The following is a 12,797-nucleotide window of genomic DNA, read 5'->3' as shown; positions in this document are numbered from 1 at the left end:
ATGATGAATTGATATACTAAAAAAAATGAGTCTTGTGCTAGATCCCTTAATATGCAATGCATTCATATGCACTACGAGAAAGTTAAACATATTATATTATTATATTAATAATGATTTAAATATAATAATTACTTATAAAATCACATGTGTGAGCTGTAGTGAAACAGGAAAGCCACCGAGCTTTTTTTTTTGTAAGTTTATTACCGACGGTTTATTTGGGTATTATATCGTGTCCAGTGCTAAACAGTTAAAATATAAAAGTATTCCTAAAAATCCCAAATTTTTAGATTAGATATATTTAATTATTTCACTCATTAACTGTTTAAAACCTGATCAAAAAAGTTCGATAATTATTTATTTTCTGTTCCAATTTATATGTACGGAGTGCTAAAATTTAATCTTAAAAGGGTAAAAATATTTTTGACAAATCTAAAATCTTCGTAATCAATTTACAGTCCAACTTTTATTTCAATCCTTCATGGACATGTACAATATCTATATTAAAACTAACAAAACATCAACCGAATGTTACAGACGTTTACTAATTAAGCTCGAAATCATTCATTTTTCATTTACTCTCTCTCTAAATATAATCAGTTTTAAATAACAAGTTTTATCACATAAATATATATTATATATTTTTAAACAAATAGATTTAATATTATTTTATATATTTACAAATAGTGTATATATATATATATATATATATATACATTTGTAATAATAGTTTTCGTTGTATCGCATATTATTTTACATATTTATTTCCAACAATTAACTCATATATTATTTCAATTAATATTTAAAATTATTATATATATATATATATATATATATATATATATATATATATATATATATATATATATAAATATACATGTATCTATTTACAATTAGTTGTTCTCGAATTGTCGAGAACAGTCAAAGGTCAATTGAATATATGTAAATAGTTCAAAATTTTTGAGACTCAACGTTACAGACTTTGCTTATCGTGTCAAAATATTATATCATATCGAGAGTTTGATTCAAAATTAGTAGAAATTTTCTGGGTCGTGACAGTACCTATCCGTTAAAGAAATTTCGTCCCGAAATTTGATTGATGTCGTCATGGCTAACAATAAGAGTGTTTTCATGACGAATATGAATTGATAGAATAGAATTTTATCATCGTTGCTTAATATAGATAAAATAATTTGATCATGCAAAGAGTACGAATGAAGCTATCACAAAAGAGTGAAATGAGAAATAAAGATTCATCTTGACTTTTGACGTAGTCACGGTTGATTTTCCGAAATTCAAGGAATTTAAGAAAATCTTCTAATCAGAAGAAAATGAAATAGCACTATTTATTAGCAATTTGTTGGAAGTACAGAAAAACAGAAATATCGAGGAAATATTTCCGTGATATGCTTAGAAATTAAGTAGAATGAAAGAGTCGTGTAACATGGCACATGATGAGGATAAGGTCTGTGATTATCATCACGTTACATTAAAAATTTAGCATGACTTACTGTAATATAACCACGTTGGCCTGACGTCATTATATTATACTAACTCATGCTTCAATTCCCAACACTTCTCTTGGAAATCATTCATAATTTAAACTCGATTGTTACAGAATGTAGAAACTAAAACAGTTTCATTTATGATGTAACATAGATAGCACGAGGGGATAGATAATTTCGGACCAAGATATTTATGAATATATCTTCAGAAATATCGAAGATATTTATGACGATATTTTGGAATTTCTAAGATCGAAGGTTGATAAAGAAAATTCTTCCGCTAGAATTTAGAATAAATAAGGAGCAAGATATTCGCTAAAGAGTTCATCAGATACAGAATCATCCAGATTCTTCAAGTACAGGTTGGTGATTTGTCCACAGTCTCCTTCATAGTTTTGCATAATCCGCTTTTCAGTACTAAATTTTCTATTGAGTGTTTCCAACACTTCATTCTTTATCATCAAACTCTTGGCTATTAAGACCATCTACAACATGCTGCTTCGTCAGCATTTTCAAAGTTAACAGATCTGGGTCATCGGTTATCAAACCGAGGTGGTTTTAGGAGAATTGTGTTTTTAGATGATTAAACGCTGATGGTAATATGGTGAAATATAAAAGGTTCCCCAGTAACAATAAAGAGTACGCATATATATCAAGGTTATAATAAGGTTGTTTCGGATGAAAAGTCGGAATTGACTTGCTGGAGCTGTGACAAAATTGGCTAATTTGAAGAAGAATTGCAAAGTTATTTTGGGTAATAATAACACTAAAGGAATTAACACAGCTATGTGTTAAACGTTTATTCAGCTTCCGAGGGTTTTTCAGGTGCATAACTATATGCATCAACCTTTTCTTCCGTAGATGAAATGCGGCTGGTTCATCCTCTCGATCGAGGTGTTTTCAAGAATCATGAAAGATTTGAACGCAGATTGTAATCGTCAATATACAAATGAGGTTTAAAATGAGATCAAGTGGCAAACTTGAAGAAATGTTTAGTTTCATATGTTACAATCAATATTTTAATTCATTTTAATTGTCCAATATTATTAGTCCACAGTCGATATTCCACAGTTATCAATCCAATAATTCATATATAGTTTAATATATAATATTCGAATTAATTAATACGTTTCGTGACCCGTATACGTCTCAGACTCGATCACAACTCAAACTATATATATTATTGTAGAATCAACCTCAACCCTGTATAGCTAACTCCCGCATTACTGCATATAGAGTGTCTATGGTTATTCCAAATAATATATATAGATGCGTTGATATGATATGTCAAAACCTTGTATACGTGTCCCGATATTAAAAATGCGTAAAAATAAATAATAGAAATTAAATGACGATAAATAAAGTGCGTAAAGTAAATAACAAAAATTAAATGACGATAAGTAAAATTGCGAGAATGTAAATTGCGATAAATAAAATGTAACCAGTTAGCTAGGAACAGTTAGCTAGGAACAGTTAGCGTGGATTCTTAACAATATTTCAATTAGTTAGTTCGTTTGTTTCTAACAAATTTTACTTTGTCCGATGTTTTCTTCATTATGCCACTTGTTGGATTCTGATAGATAAAAATCCAAATATGAAATTGAATGAAAAAGGTTATTCTGTGGTGAACGGATACATATATCGGTGGATGTAAGTAGGATAGTAAACGACTGTTGAATCAGCTTCGAAGAATGTACATTGTAACTTATTAATGTGAAATCTGAATATTCCTCGGGTATTACCTACCCGTTAAAATATTTTCACAATTAACACTTTGTACTAAAGAATTTTTAATTACAATCTTTATGAAAACATATATACATATATATTTTCTTCAGATGCAATCATGGATTTAATGAGTTAATATGATATTAACTCATCTGATTTACCGTTAGAACAAGAATATATAATCTCTAAAACATTAGAGGTTACATAATCACTATGTTGAACTAAGATAAATGATGTAGAACGTCATGTAGAACGATGATTATACTCGAGGTACAGAATGAAATGTCGAAGCTGGTGACGCGGATGTTGTTCTTGGTGGTACTAGTGCTGTTGGTGCTGAGGCTGGTGATGTTACTGGTGTTGATGATACTGCTAGTGCTTGCAAATTGTGTACCGTGCTCTCTAAAGTTAACACCCGAGCTCGGAGTTCTTTAACTTCTTCTACTAACCCTGGTTGGTTATCAGTGTGAGGTAGAGGTCGGATATCTTCTCTAGTTCCGTTAATGGTAGCCTCAAGACGAAAAATTCTTGCAAAAAGGGTATAAACGGTGTTGCGAACAGGTTCGCCGGTGAGCGAGTCGAGCACTCCGACGTTAGGTGGTAAGTTCGGCTCGTGATATGGAGTACCTTCTTCATTTCTCCATAGGGTAAGTATTTCGCGAACCCATCCCCACTTTCTAAAGAAATCGAGGTAGTTGATCGGTTGGTACGCTCCCGTCACGCTATCTTAGGAGTCAGAAGAACTTGGTCGATTCGTAGAGGCCATCGTACGCGATCACTGAAAAGATTTTTGGTATGAAAAGCTTAGTGACAGCAAATGATAGTTGGATGGTATTCTCAATGCATAATATGCCTAGGTATATATAGTACCAGGATCCCTTAAATTACGGAGAAATTTACGGAAGATATCAGGCAAAGTTTACCGTAATAGATACGCTAAGATATAAATTTGTCTATACACTATCTATGCAATAAAGGCAGTAAGGCATGTCTAGACTTAGGAATGATTAGCAGGAAATTTTCCACTAGGAATGATATACAATACTTATAATATGCAGCTAAGGTCGAAGTCCAGACTCGCTAATGCATCCTAACAACTATCAGTTAGACACACTAATGCAAGACCTGGTTCGCTAGGACCAACGCTCTGATACCACCTGTAACGACCCGTCCTAATCCACCTGGACGAAGTCATCAACATTTGGTCCCATTGTGATGATCGAGACGAAGTCATCAACATTTGGTCCCATTGTGATGATCGGCTCCAAGTAATGTCCTTATATTGAGCAAATGCACAGCGGAAGACTTAATTCGTACCTGAGAATAAACATGCTTTTAAAGTGTCAACCAAAAGGTTGGTGAGTTCATAGGTTTATCATAACAATTATTTCAATATGTTAATAGACCACAAGATTTCATAATCATAAACATAATACACTCGCAAGTGTATGTAAAGCATTCTAAGTGGTTGAGCACTTGGTAACCATACTTAACATTTAATCAACGTCGCATATTCCCTTTATTATGAAATATCACTACACCGTACCAAGTGTAGTCACCAAAACGAAGTACTGTGCAACCGTTGAATACTGGTCGTCCAGTCCGGTTGGGGTTGTCAGGCCCGATAGATCTATCAACAGGATTCGCGTTTACAATACCACATGTAAATAGTAGTTACCAAGCTATTAGGGAAGATATGCAGGGTGGTACAACTCAACGTAGAATATATTTTAAGTACTTGTGTCTACCTCGTAAACATTTATAAAAGCAGCGCATGTATTCTCAGCCCAAAAATATATATTGCAAAAGCAATTAAAAAGGGAGCAAATGAAACTCACCATACTGTATTTTGTAGTAAAAATACATATGACGTCATTGAATAAGTATATGATTGACCTTGAATTCACGAACCTATATCATTTGTATATATATTAACTCATATAATATAAATCAATTAAGTTTATATATATTTTGTTATGTTTTAAGATTAATATTCTTATATAAAGTTTTATTAATACTTATAATACCTTATCAAAAAATGATAGTTTTACTAATAATGATAAAGTAAAAATAATAGTTTTAACAAAAATAATATTTTTAATACTAATAATAAGTTTAATAATAATTATAGTTTTTAATAGATATTTTAATGGTACTAGTAGTAAAAATGATAATAATGATAATAATATAATTGTAATAATAATAATAATAATAGTAATACTAATAATATAATGGTATTGAAAATGATATTATTTCATTTTTAAGTCCTCACTTAACTAGTAGTTTAATCATTTATATAACTATCTCTGTATTTATAATCTACATATATATAATCATAATCTTAATTAATCCTTATTTTCATTTATTCATAATAATAATAATAATATTAATATAAAAAAAATGATAATAAAACTACCTTTTAAATCAAGCTTTAAAATAAAAACATCAATGTCCGGGCTCGAATCCTGGACCTCTCGTTAACTCAAACACGCTAATCCAATGAACCATTTGTTACATTTTTGTATTATCTCCCACTTTCAACTATATATCCTTACATCTGTCATTACTTTCATCTTCATCACAACCATCATCTTTCATTATCTTAAACCATATATCATCATCATCAGTAATATATCATACGTACATCACCATCGTAATTCGCTTCACAGTATTCCCGAATTGATTCTTGGCCCAACAATAAAAATGATGGCCTGCGGCCCAACCGAAATCATAACTGGATCTCGGCCCACTCCTTAATCGAAAATAAAAATCCAAGTTGTAGTTATAGTTTGGCCCAAATTAAAAATAAATAAACTCATGACACCCCATTCTATTTTAAATCAGTTTACTGCCCACTTATAAGAATAGGCCCAACAGTTAAATGGTTTGAGGATTATAGGATTCGGTATAATAATAATAAGAAAAAAAAAATAGGAAGAAGGCACTCATATCCCACTTGTCTTCATTAATCCGAAACATCACCACTTTATTCATTCTATCATCGCCATTTTTCTTTTTATATCAACACTATTTCTCATCATCAGTCATCTTGCAAGGAAATTAGTAACCGAAACAGAAAAAAAATACGTTGCAACAGAAGCAACCCAAACTCGTCTAACAGGAAAAATATTTCATGCAACCAAATCATGAACTTTTGTTTCCCCAAATCGTTTTCTTTTTCTTCCTCTTCGTTTGTTGTGTAAAAAAAATATCTTGACTGTAGCGGTAACCAATAACAACGATTGTTTACGGTTTAAGTGGGTGTGTGTGAATGAAGTGGTGACGTGTTCATGGTGATTATAGGAGGTTGTCACGGTGGTTGTTATTATGGTGATCGTGGGAAATGAAGGTGTTCGGTTTTTGGTTTCACAACAGAAAAATATAGTGAGAGAGAGATGGTGTTGATTCTTATGGTGGTGGGTTAAGGTTGTACACGGTGGTAGCAGGCGAGTGTTTGGTGTTCAAGGTCGATGGTTATGGCGAGTTCTATTATAAGAGAGGGAGAGATAGAAAGAGGATAAGAGAGAGAGAGAGAGGAGAGGGTGGTTGCTTAGTAGTTTACGGTGGTGGATGATAACCGTGGTGGTCTTGCGGTTGTAATGGCCGCCGGTGGTGGAGGTGGTGAGGTGGTCGCTTGGTGGTGGCTCCAAATTGATGGTATCGATGGTCTTGTTGGATTAAGATGTTGAAGATGATGATTAGAATTTGATGATTATAATCGATGATATATGTAGAAAAATGAAAGTTTAAGATAAAGGTGGTGATGGTTTGATAAATGATGAATTGATATACTAAAAAAAATGAGTCTTGTGCTAGATCCCTTAATATGCAATGCATTCATATGCACTACGAGAAAGTTAAACATATTATATTATTATATTAATAATGATTTAAATATAATAATTACTTATAAAATCACATGTGTGAGCTGTAGTGAAACAGGAAAGCCACCGAGCTTTTTTTTTGTAAGTTTATTACCGACGGTTTATTTGGGTATTATATCGTGTCCAGTGCTAAACAGTTAAAATATAAAAGTATTCCTAAAAATCCCAAATTTTTAGATTAAATATATTTAATTATTTCACTCATTAACTGTTTAAAACCTGATCAAAAAAGTTCGATAATTATTTATTTTCTGTTCCAATTTATATGTACGGAGTGCTAATATTTAATCTTAAAAGGGTAAAAATATTTTTGACAAATCTAAAATCTTCGTAATCAATTTACAGTCCAACTTTTATTTCAATCCTTCATGGACATGTACAATATCTATATTAAAACTAACAAAACATCAACCGAATGTTACAGACGTTTACTAATTAAGCTCGAAATCATTCATTTTTCATTTACTCTCTCTCTAAATATAATCAGTTTTAAATAACAAGTTTTATCACATAAATATATATTATATATTTTTAAACAAATAGATTTAATATTATTTTATATATTTACAAATAGTGTATATATATATATATATATATATATATATATATATACATTTGTAATAATAGTTTTCGTTGTATCGCATATTATTTTACATATTTATTTCCAACAATTAACTCATATATTATTTCAATTAATATTTAAAATTATTATTATATATATATATATATATATATATATATATATATATAAATATACATGTATCTATTTACAATTAGTTGTTCTCGAATTGTCGAGAACAGTCAAAGGTCAATTGAATATATGTAAATAGTTCAAAATTTTTGAGACTCAACGTTACAGACTTTGCTTATCGTGTCAAAATATTATATCATATCGAGAGTTTGATTCAAAATTAGTCGAAATTTTCCGGGTCGTGACAGATTGATTCATTCGGTAGCTTCAAAAAGAGCGTATGGCTAAAGGCAATCCAGTTTGAGAAAGCTCATGGAACTGGAGATACGCTTTATGAATTGCTTTGTGTAGCTGTTCAAATACCAAAAGCTGAGTTTTTTTGGTTGATGTTAGTTAATGAAAAGCTGATTGCTAGTGACGTCTCAGCAGCCAGGGAAATTCTACAGGTAGCGCATTTTCGTCTTCCTGATTCTGAAGAAATTTGGCATGCTGCATTCAAACTTGAATATGAGAACAACGAGCTTGAGCGGGCCCGTGCGTTTCTTGCTAAAGCCCGTAGTGTAAATGAAGGAGGAGGAAGACCCGAGAGAATGTGGATGAAGTCTGCTGTCGTTGAACGAAAACTCGGGGATTTTGGAGAAGAAAGAAGGTTGCTTGATGAAGGGCTGGGATTATTCCCTTGGATTTTCAAGCTGTGGTTGATGCTCGGTCAGCTTGAAGAAAGGTTAGATAATTTAACTCAAGCAAAAGATGCATACAAATCGTGTGTAAAGCATTGTCCAAATTCAATACCTCTTTGGCTTTCACTTGCGAAAGTTGAAGCGAGAATTAGTAGTAATATACTTGTAGTAAGAGATGTGCTGAAAATGGCCCGAAAGAGGAACCCAAAGGATCCTCAACTATGGTTGGCTGGTGTTCGTGCAGAAAAATCAGAACCGTTTGCTGTCCATTTAATGGAGAAGGCGTTAAAAGATTGCAAGGGCAGTAAGAATAGGGGTATATTATTGGCTTATTCGATTGAGATGTCTTCAACATCAGAAGAGTGGACAACTCTTGTGAGTAGTAACATGAAGTGTGAAGAAGAAGATGAGGACCCACATGTAATTGCTGCTATTGGTAACAAGTTGTTTTCTGATGATGGGAATACGCAAGTGGATGAAGCGCGAATTTGGCTTAACAGGGCAGTTAGTGTTGCACCTGATGTTGGTGACTTTTGGGCTTTTCTTTATAAATTTGAATTGAAACATGGAAGTAAGGATGAGCAGAAGGAGGTTTTGAGGAAATGTATTGCTGCACAACCCAAACACGGTGACAGGTGGCAGCCTATATCCAAGGCCGTCGAGAATTCGCACCAGCCCGTTGAAGTCATTTTAAACCAGTTGGTACTTGCACTTGAGAAACAAGAAGATAAAGCTGCTGCACAAGACAACAACAAAGGGCATTATCATTGTTAATGAATCTGGTTCTTGCACTTTGGGAAGAAGAGGGAGCAGCTGCACAAGACACAACTGTCTTTAGTTAGTTAGTGGCCTATATCTTGACTTTGTTCCAGTTGGTCTTGTCTTTATTTAATTATTATCGATACATACGTATTTTGAATGTTTTTTGGCTATAATTCATGTCCAGTTGCTTTTTTGCAATATAGGTCTATTCGTTATATACAGTAGATTGTTAGATAGATTATTAGATATCTATAAACAAGTTTAAGCAGAAGCAGCACGCTTTCATACGGAGTGAAGCTATCCCCGGGAAACATGAGCTTCAGCGACATTCAGCACTTTGACGACAATATCTTGCGGATAAACACAACAGAATTTTGCGTGTGAAATGAATCGCCAATGGCAACGGACATCGCCAACCAAACACAACGATTTTGAAAGCATCTCAGCTGAAGGATTCCCAAAACACTAATTTCGGTTTGCATCTTACAATCAATTGCATGAAAGGGCATCACAAAGAACTTCAATTCGATTCAATTCTGACATGGTACCACGTTTGTTAACCAATAACTTCTAATGATACCTTTTCATAGCTCATTTCATCATGTTCTTTGTATATACTATATAGTATAGGATGCGTGCAACATGTGGGGGATACTAGAACTTTCGGTCACCCAAATATCAATCAAAAGGTGCAACGCAACGTGCTATAGATATTGCCAACCTACTCTTTCTTTACTGCTACTGTACCAAAACACGATTTTATTTTCAATAAAGTAGTGTAATAACAAAAGTTGACAGCAGGATATATGCACTTCTCATTGAAACAACTTACATTACTCCTACGAGTAGTAATAACCAAACTTGGCCCACTGGGTTGGGAATCTTGAGTTGGACCAAACGGGTCAAAATTGCACTGGGTGCAGCACGTTACTTAACCTTTCTTCACCATGGGTTCATTCCTCACACTATTCATAGGGATATTAAGGCGACTTCGGGCTGGCCCAGTTAATAAATGCATTGAGACCCACGTGAGCACAGATTTAGCAGGGATATTTGGTTACATTCCACCTGAGTATGATCAAAGCTGGCGGTCAACAACCCGGGGTGCTTTTATAGCTTTGGTGTGATCCTTCTCGAGTTGGTGACTGGTAAATAGCCAACGGGTCAAGAGTTTTAAGACATTGAAGGTGGGAATTTGGTCGGGTGTGTGTTTCAAAATATTAAGAAAGGTCGTATTGTCCATGTGCTTGATCCAACGGTTGTGAATGCAGATTCAAAACATGCGATGTTGAAGATGTTGGAGATATGGAGAACTTTAAACAATTAGAGGGAAGATTCCAGGAAACTCACACGAAGCTTCTGCGAAGTTGTTAGGAAACTCACATGTAGCTTCCACGAAGTTGTTAGGAAACTCACATGTAGCTTCCACGAAGTTGTGAGGAAATTCACATGTAGCTTCCACGAAGCTGTCAGGAAACTCACATGTGGCCTCCATGAAGCTGTCAGGAAACTCACATGAAGCTTCAAGGAATTGTTTTTAGCTTACTCCTTAAACCATTCTATAAATAAACCCTCTTGTAACTCATTGTAAAAACACCACAAATATTCAGTAAATACATTTTCTAGTTGGTCCGTGGACTAAAGCAATCACAACGATTGCATATAACCACGTTATCTCTTGTGTCGATTTACATTTCTTGCATTTATAATCTTTCGTTCATTAAGTGGGTTAGTAATCTTGTAGAATTACTATCGGTGAGTGATCTTGTTGAATCACTTGCGTTGTTTTGGGTCCTAATATCCTTACAACTGGTATCAGAGCTCAAGGTTTCGACTTTGGGTACGATGGCGGAAGACGGAAAGTTTATAATCGACCGATTCGATGGGAGAGACTTTGGCTTTTGGAAGATGCAAATTGAAGATTACTTGTATCAAAAGAAGCTACATCAACCTCTGTTAGAGACCAAGCCCGAAAGCATGAGCGATGCCGATTGGACGCTTTTGGATCGTCAAGCTTTGGGCGCGATTCGTCTTTCACTTGCTAAGAACGTTGCATACAACGTTGTGAATGAGAAGACGACGTTTGCTTGCTTGAAAGCACTCTCTAACATGTATGAGAAACCTACCGCTTCTAATAAGGTTTTTCTCATGCGACAATTGTTCAATACGAAGATGAAGGAAGGTACGAGTGCAACGAATCATATCAACGAGTTCAACAACATCATATCGAGGTTAGCATCGGTAGATATTGTGTTTGATGATGAGTTAAAGGCACTAATCTTGCTTTCATCATTACCGAAAAGTTGGTCGGGTACTGTTACCGCAGTTAGTAGCTCTACAGGAACTACTAAGCTAGCGTTTGAAGGAATAAGGGATTTGATTCTTGGTGAAGATACTCGTAGGAGAAACTCGGGGGAATCGACATCTGGTTCCTTGTTAAGTACCGACAACCGTGGTAGGAAATTTGATCGCGGTGAGAAGAAGGGTAGAAAGAAGTCTAAGAAGAGGTATCCATCGAAAGATAGACGTGAAGCTGTTTGTTGGGGTTGCAATCAAAAAGGACACTTTCAAAGGAATTGTAAAAATGGTCTGGCGAAAGGTGTGAACTTGACCGAGGAAGAAAGTGATGATGCACTTTTATGTAGTGTTGAAAATTCTATGGAGTCTTGGATTTTGAATTCGGGAGCTTCGTTTCATGCTACTCATGTCAAAAGCATGTTGAAGAATTTTCGTTCATATCAAGGCAATGTGAGATTGGCGGACGACAAACAACTCAATATAGAGGGCATTGGAGATGTTGTATTGAAGACTACTCTTGGCTCTAATTGGACCTTGAAAAACGTAAGGTACATTCCTAAATTAAAAAGGAAACTTATTTCGGTTGGTCAATTAGATGATGAAGGTAACGCGGTTACTTTTGAAAACCGCCAATGGAAGGTGGTTAAGGGTAGTTGTGTCGTGGCTCGTGGACATAAAAGGGGAACTCTTTATATGGTTGAAGTGTTTAATGAAGACACGGTGGTTGCTACGGTAAATGTTGAGTTCGAATCAACTCTATGGCACCGAAGACTCAGGTATATGAGTGAGAAGGGTATGAAGATGCTTGTTTCGAGTGGGAGAATTCCAGATTTAAAAAAGGTAGAACTTGAATTTTGCGAACCATGTGTATATGGGAAGCAAAAGAAGGTGACTTTTGAGAAATCGGGAAATGCTCCTAAGTTGGAGAAATTGGAGCTTGTTCATACGGATGTGTTTGGTCCAACCAATGTAGAATCACATGGAGGTTCTTGCTATTATGTCACCTTCATTGACGACTCCACTCGAAAGGTACGGGTTTATTTTCTTAAAGCTAAATCTGATGTATTTAATACATTTGTGAAGTGGAAAGCTATGGTAGAAAATGAGACTAATTTGAAAGTCAAGTGCTTAAAGTCGGATAATGGAGGGGAATATGGTAGTCTTGAGTTTAAAGACCATTGTGCAAAGCTCGGTATTAGAATGTTGAAAACGGTACCGGAGACACCGCAACACAATGGGGTCGCCGAACGTA

At 34.4% G+C, this 12,797-nt stretch overlaps 1 protein-coding gene across 1 annotated transcript; it reads left to right on the top strand.

Annotated features, from left to right (window-relative positions):
* The first annotated feature begins 6,829 nt into the window (after positions 1 to 6,829).
* On the top strand, positions 6,830 to 9,259 carry LOC139869240 (protein STABILIZED1-like). The gene is made up of 2 exons (XM_071857557.1): positions 6,830 to 6,901; positions 8,054 to 9,259. The coding sequence occupies exons 1-2, from the start codon at positions 6,830 to 6,832 to the stop codon at positions 9,257 to 9,259; spliced, it is 1,278 nt and encodes a 425-aa protein (XP_071713658.1).
* The last annotated feature ends 3,538 nt before the right edge of the window (positions 9,260 to 12,797 follow it).

This window comes from Rutidosis leptorrhynchoides, chromosome 9 (assembly GCF_046630445.1).
Source record: "Rutidosis leptorrhynchoides isolate AG116_Rl617_1_P2 chromosome 9, CSIRO_AGI_Rlap_v1, whole genome shotgun sequence".
In the NCBI taxonomy this organism is placed as follows: Eukaryota; Viridiplantae; Streptophyta; class Magnoliopsida; order Asterales; family Asteraceae; genus Rutidosis; species Rutidosis leptorrhynchoides.
This window is presented reverse-complemented; position numbering and strand designations above follow the sequence as displayed.

What these genes read in the sequence shown, in the direction of transcription:
- LOC139869240 (XM_071857557.1), top strand. Translation starts at nt 6,830, where the DNA reads ATGGCCGCCGGTGGTGGAGGTGGTGAGGTGGTCGCTTGGTGGTGGCTC. An exon ending in TTGATGGTATCGATGGTCTT is followed by an intron (nt 6,902 to 8,053) that starts GTTGGATTAAGA and finishes GGGTCGTGACAG; the next exon opens with ATTGATTCATTCGGTAGCTT.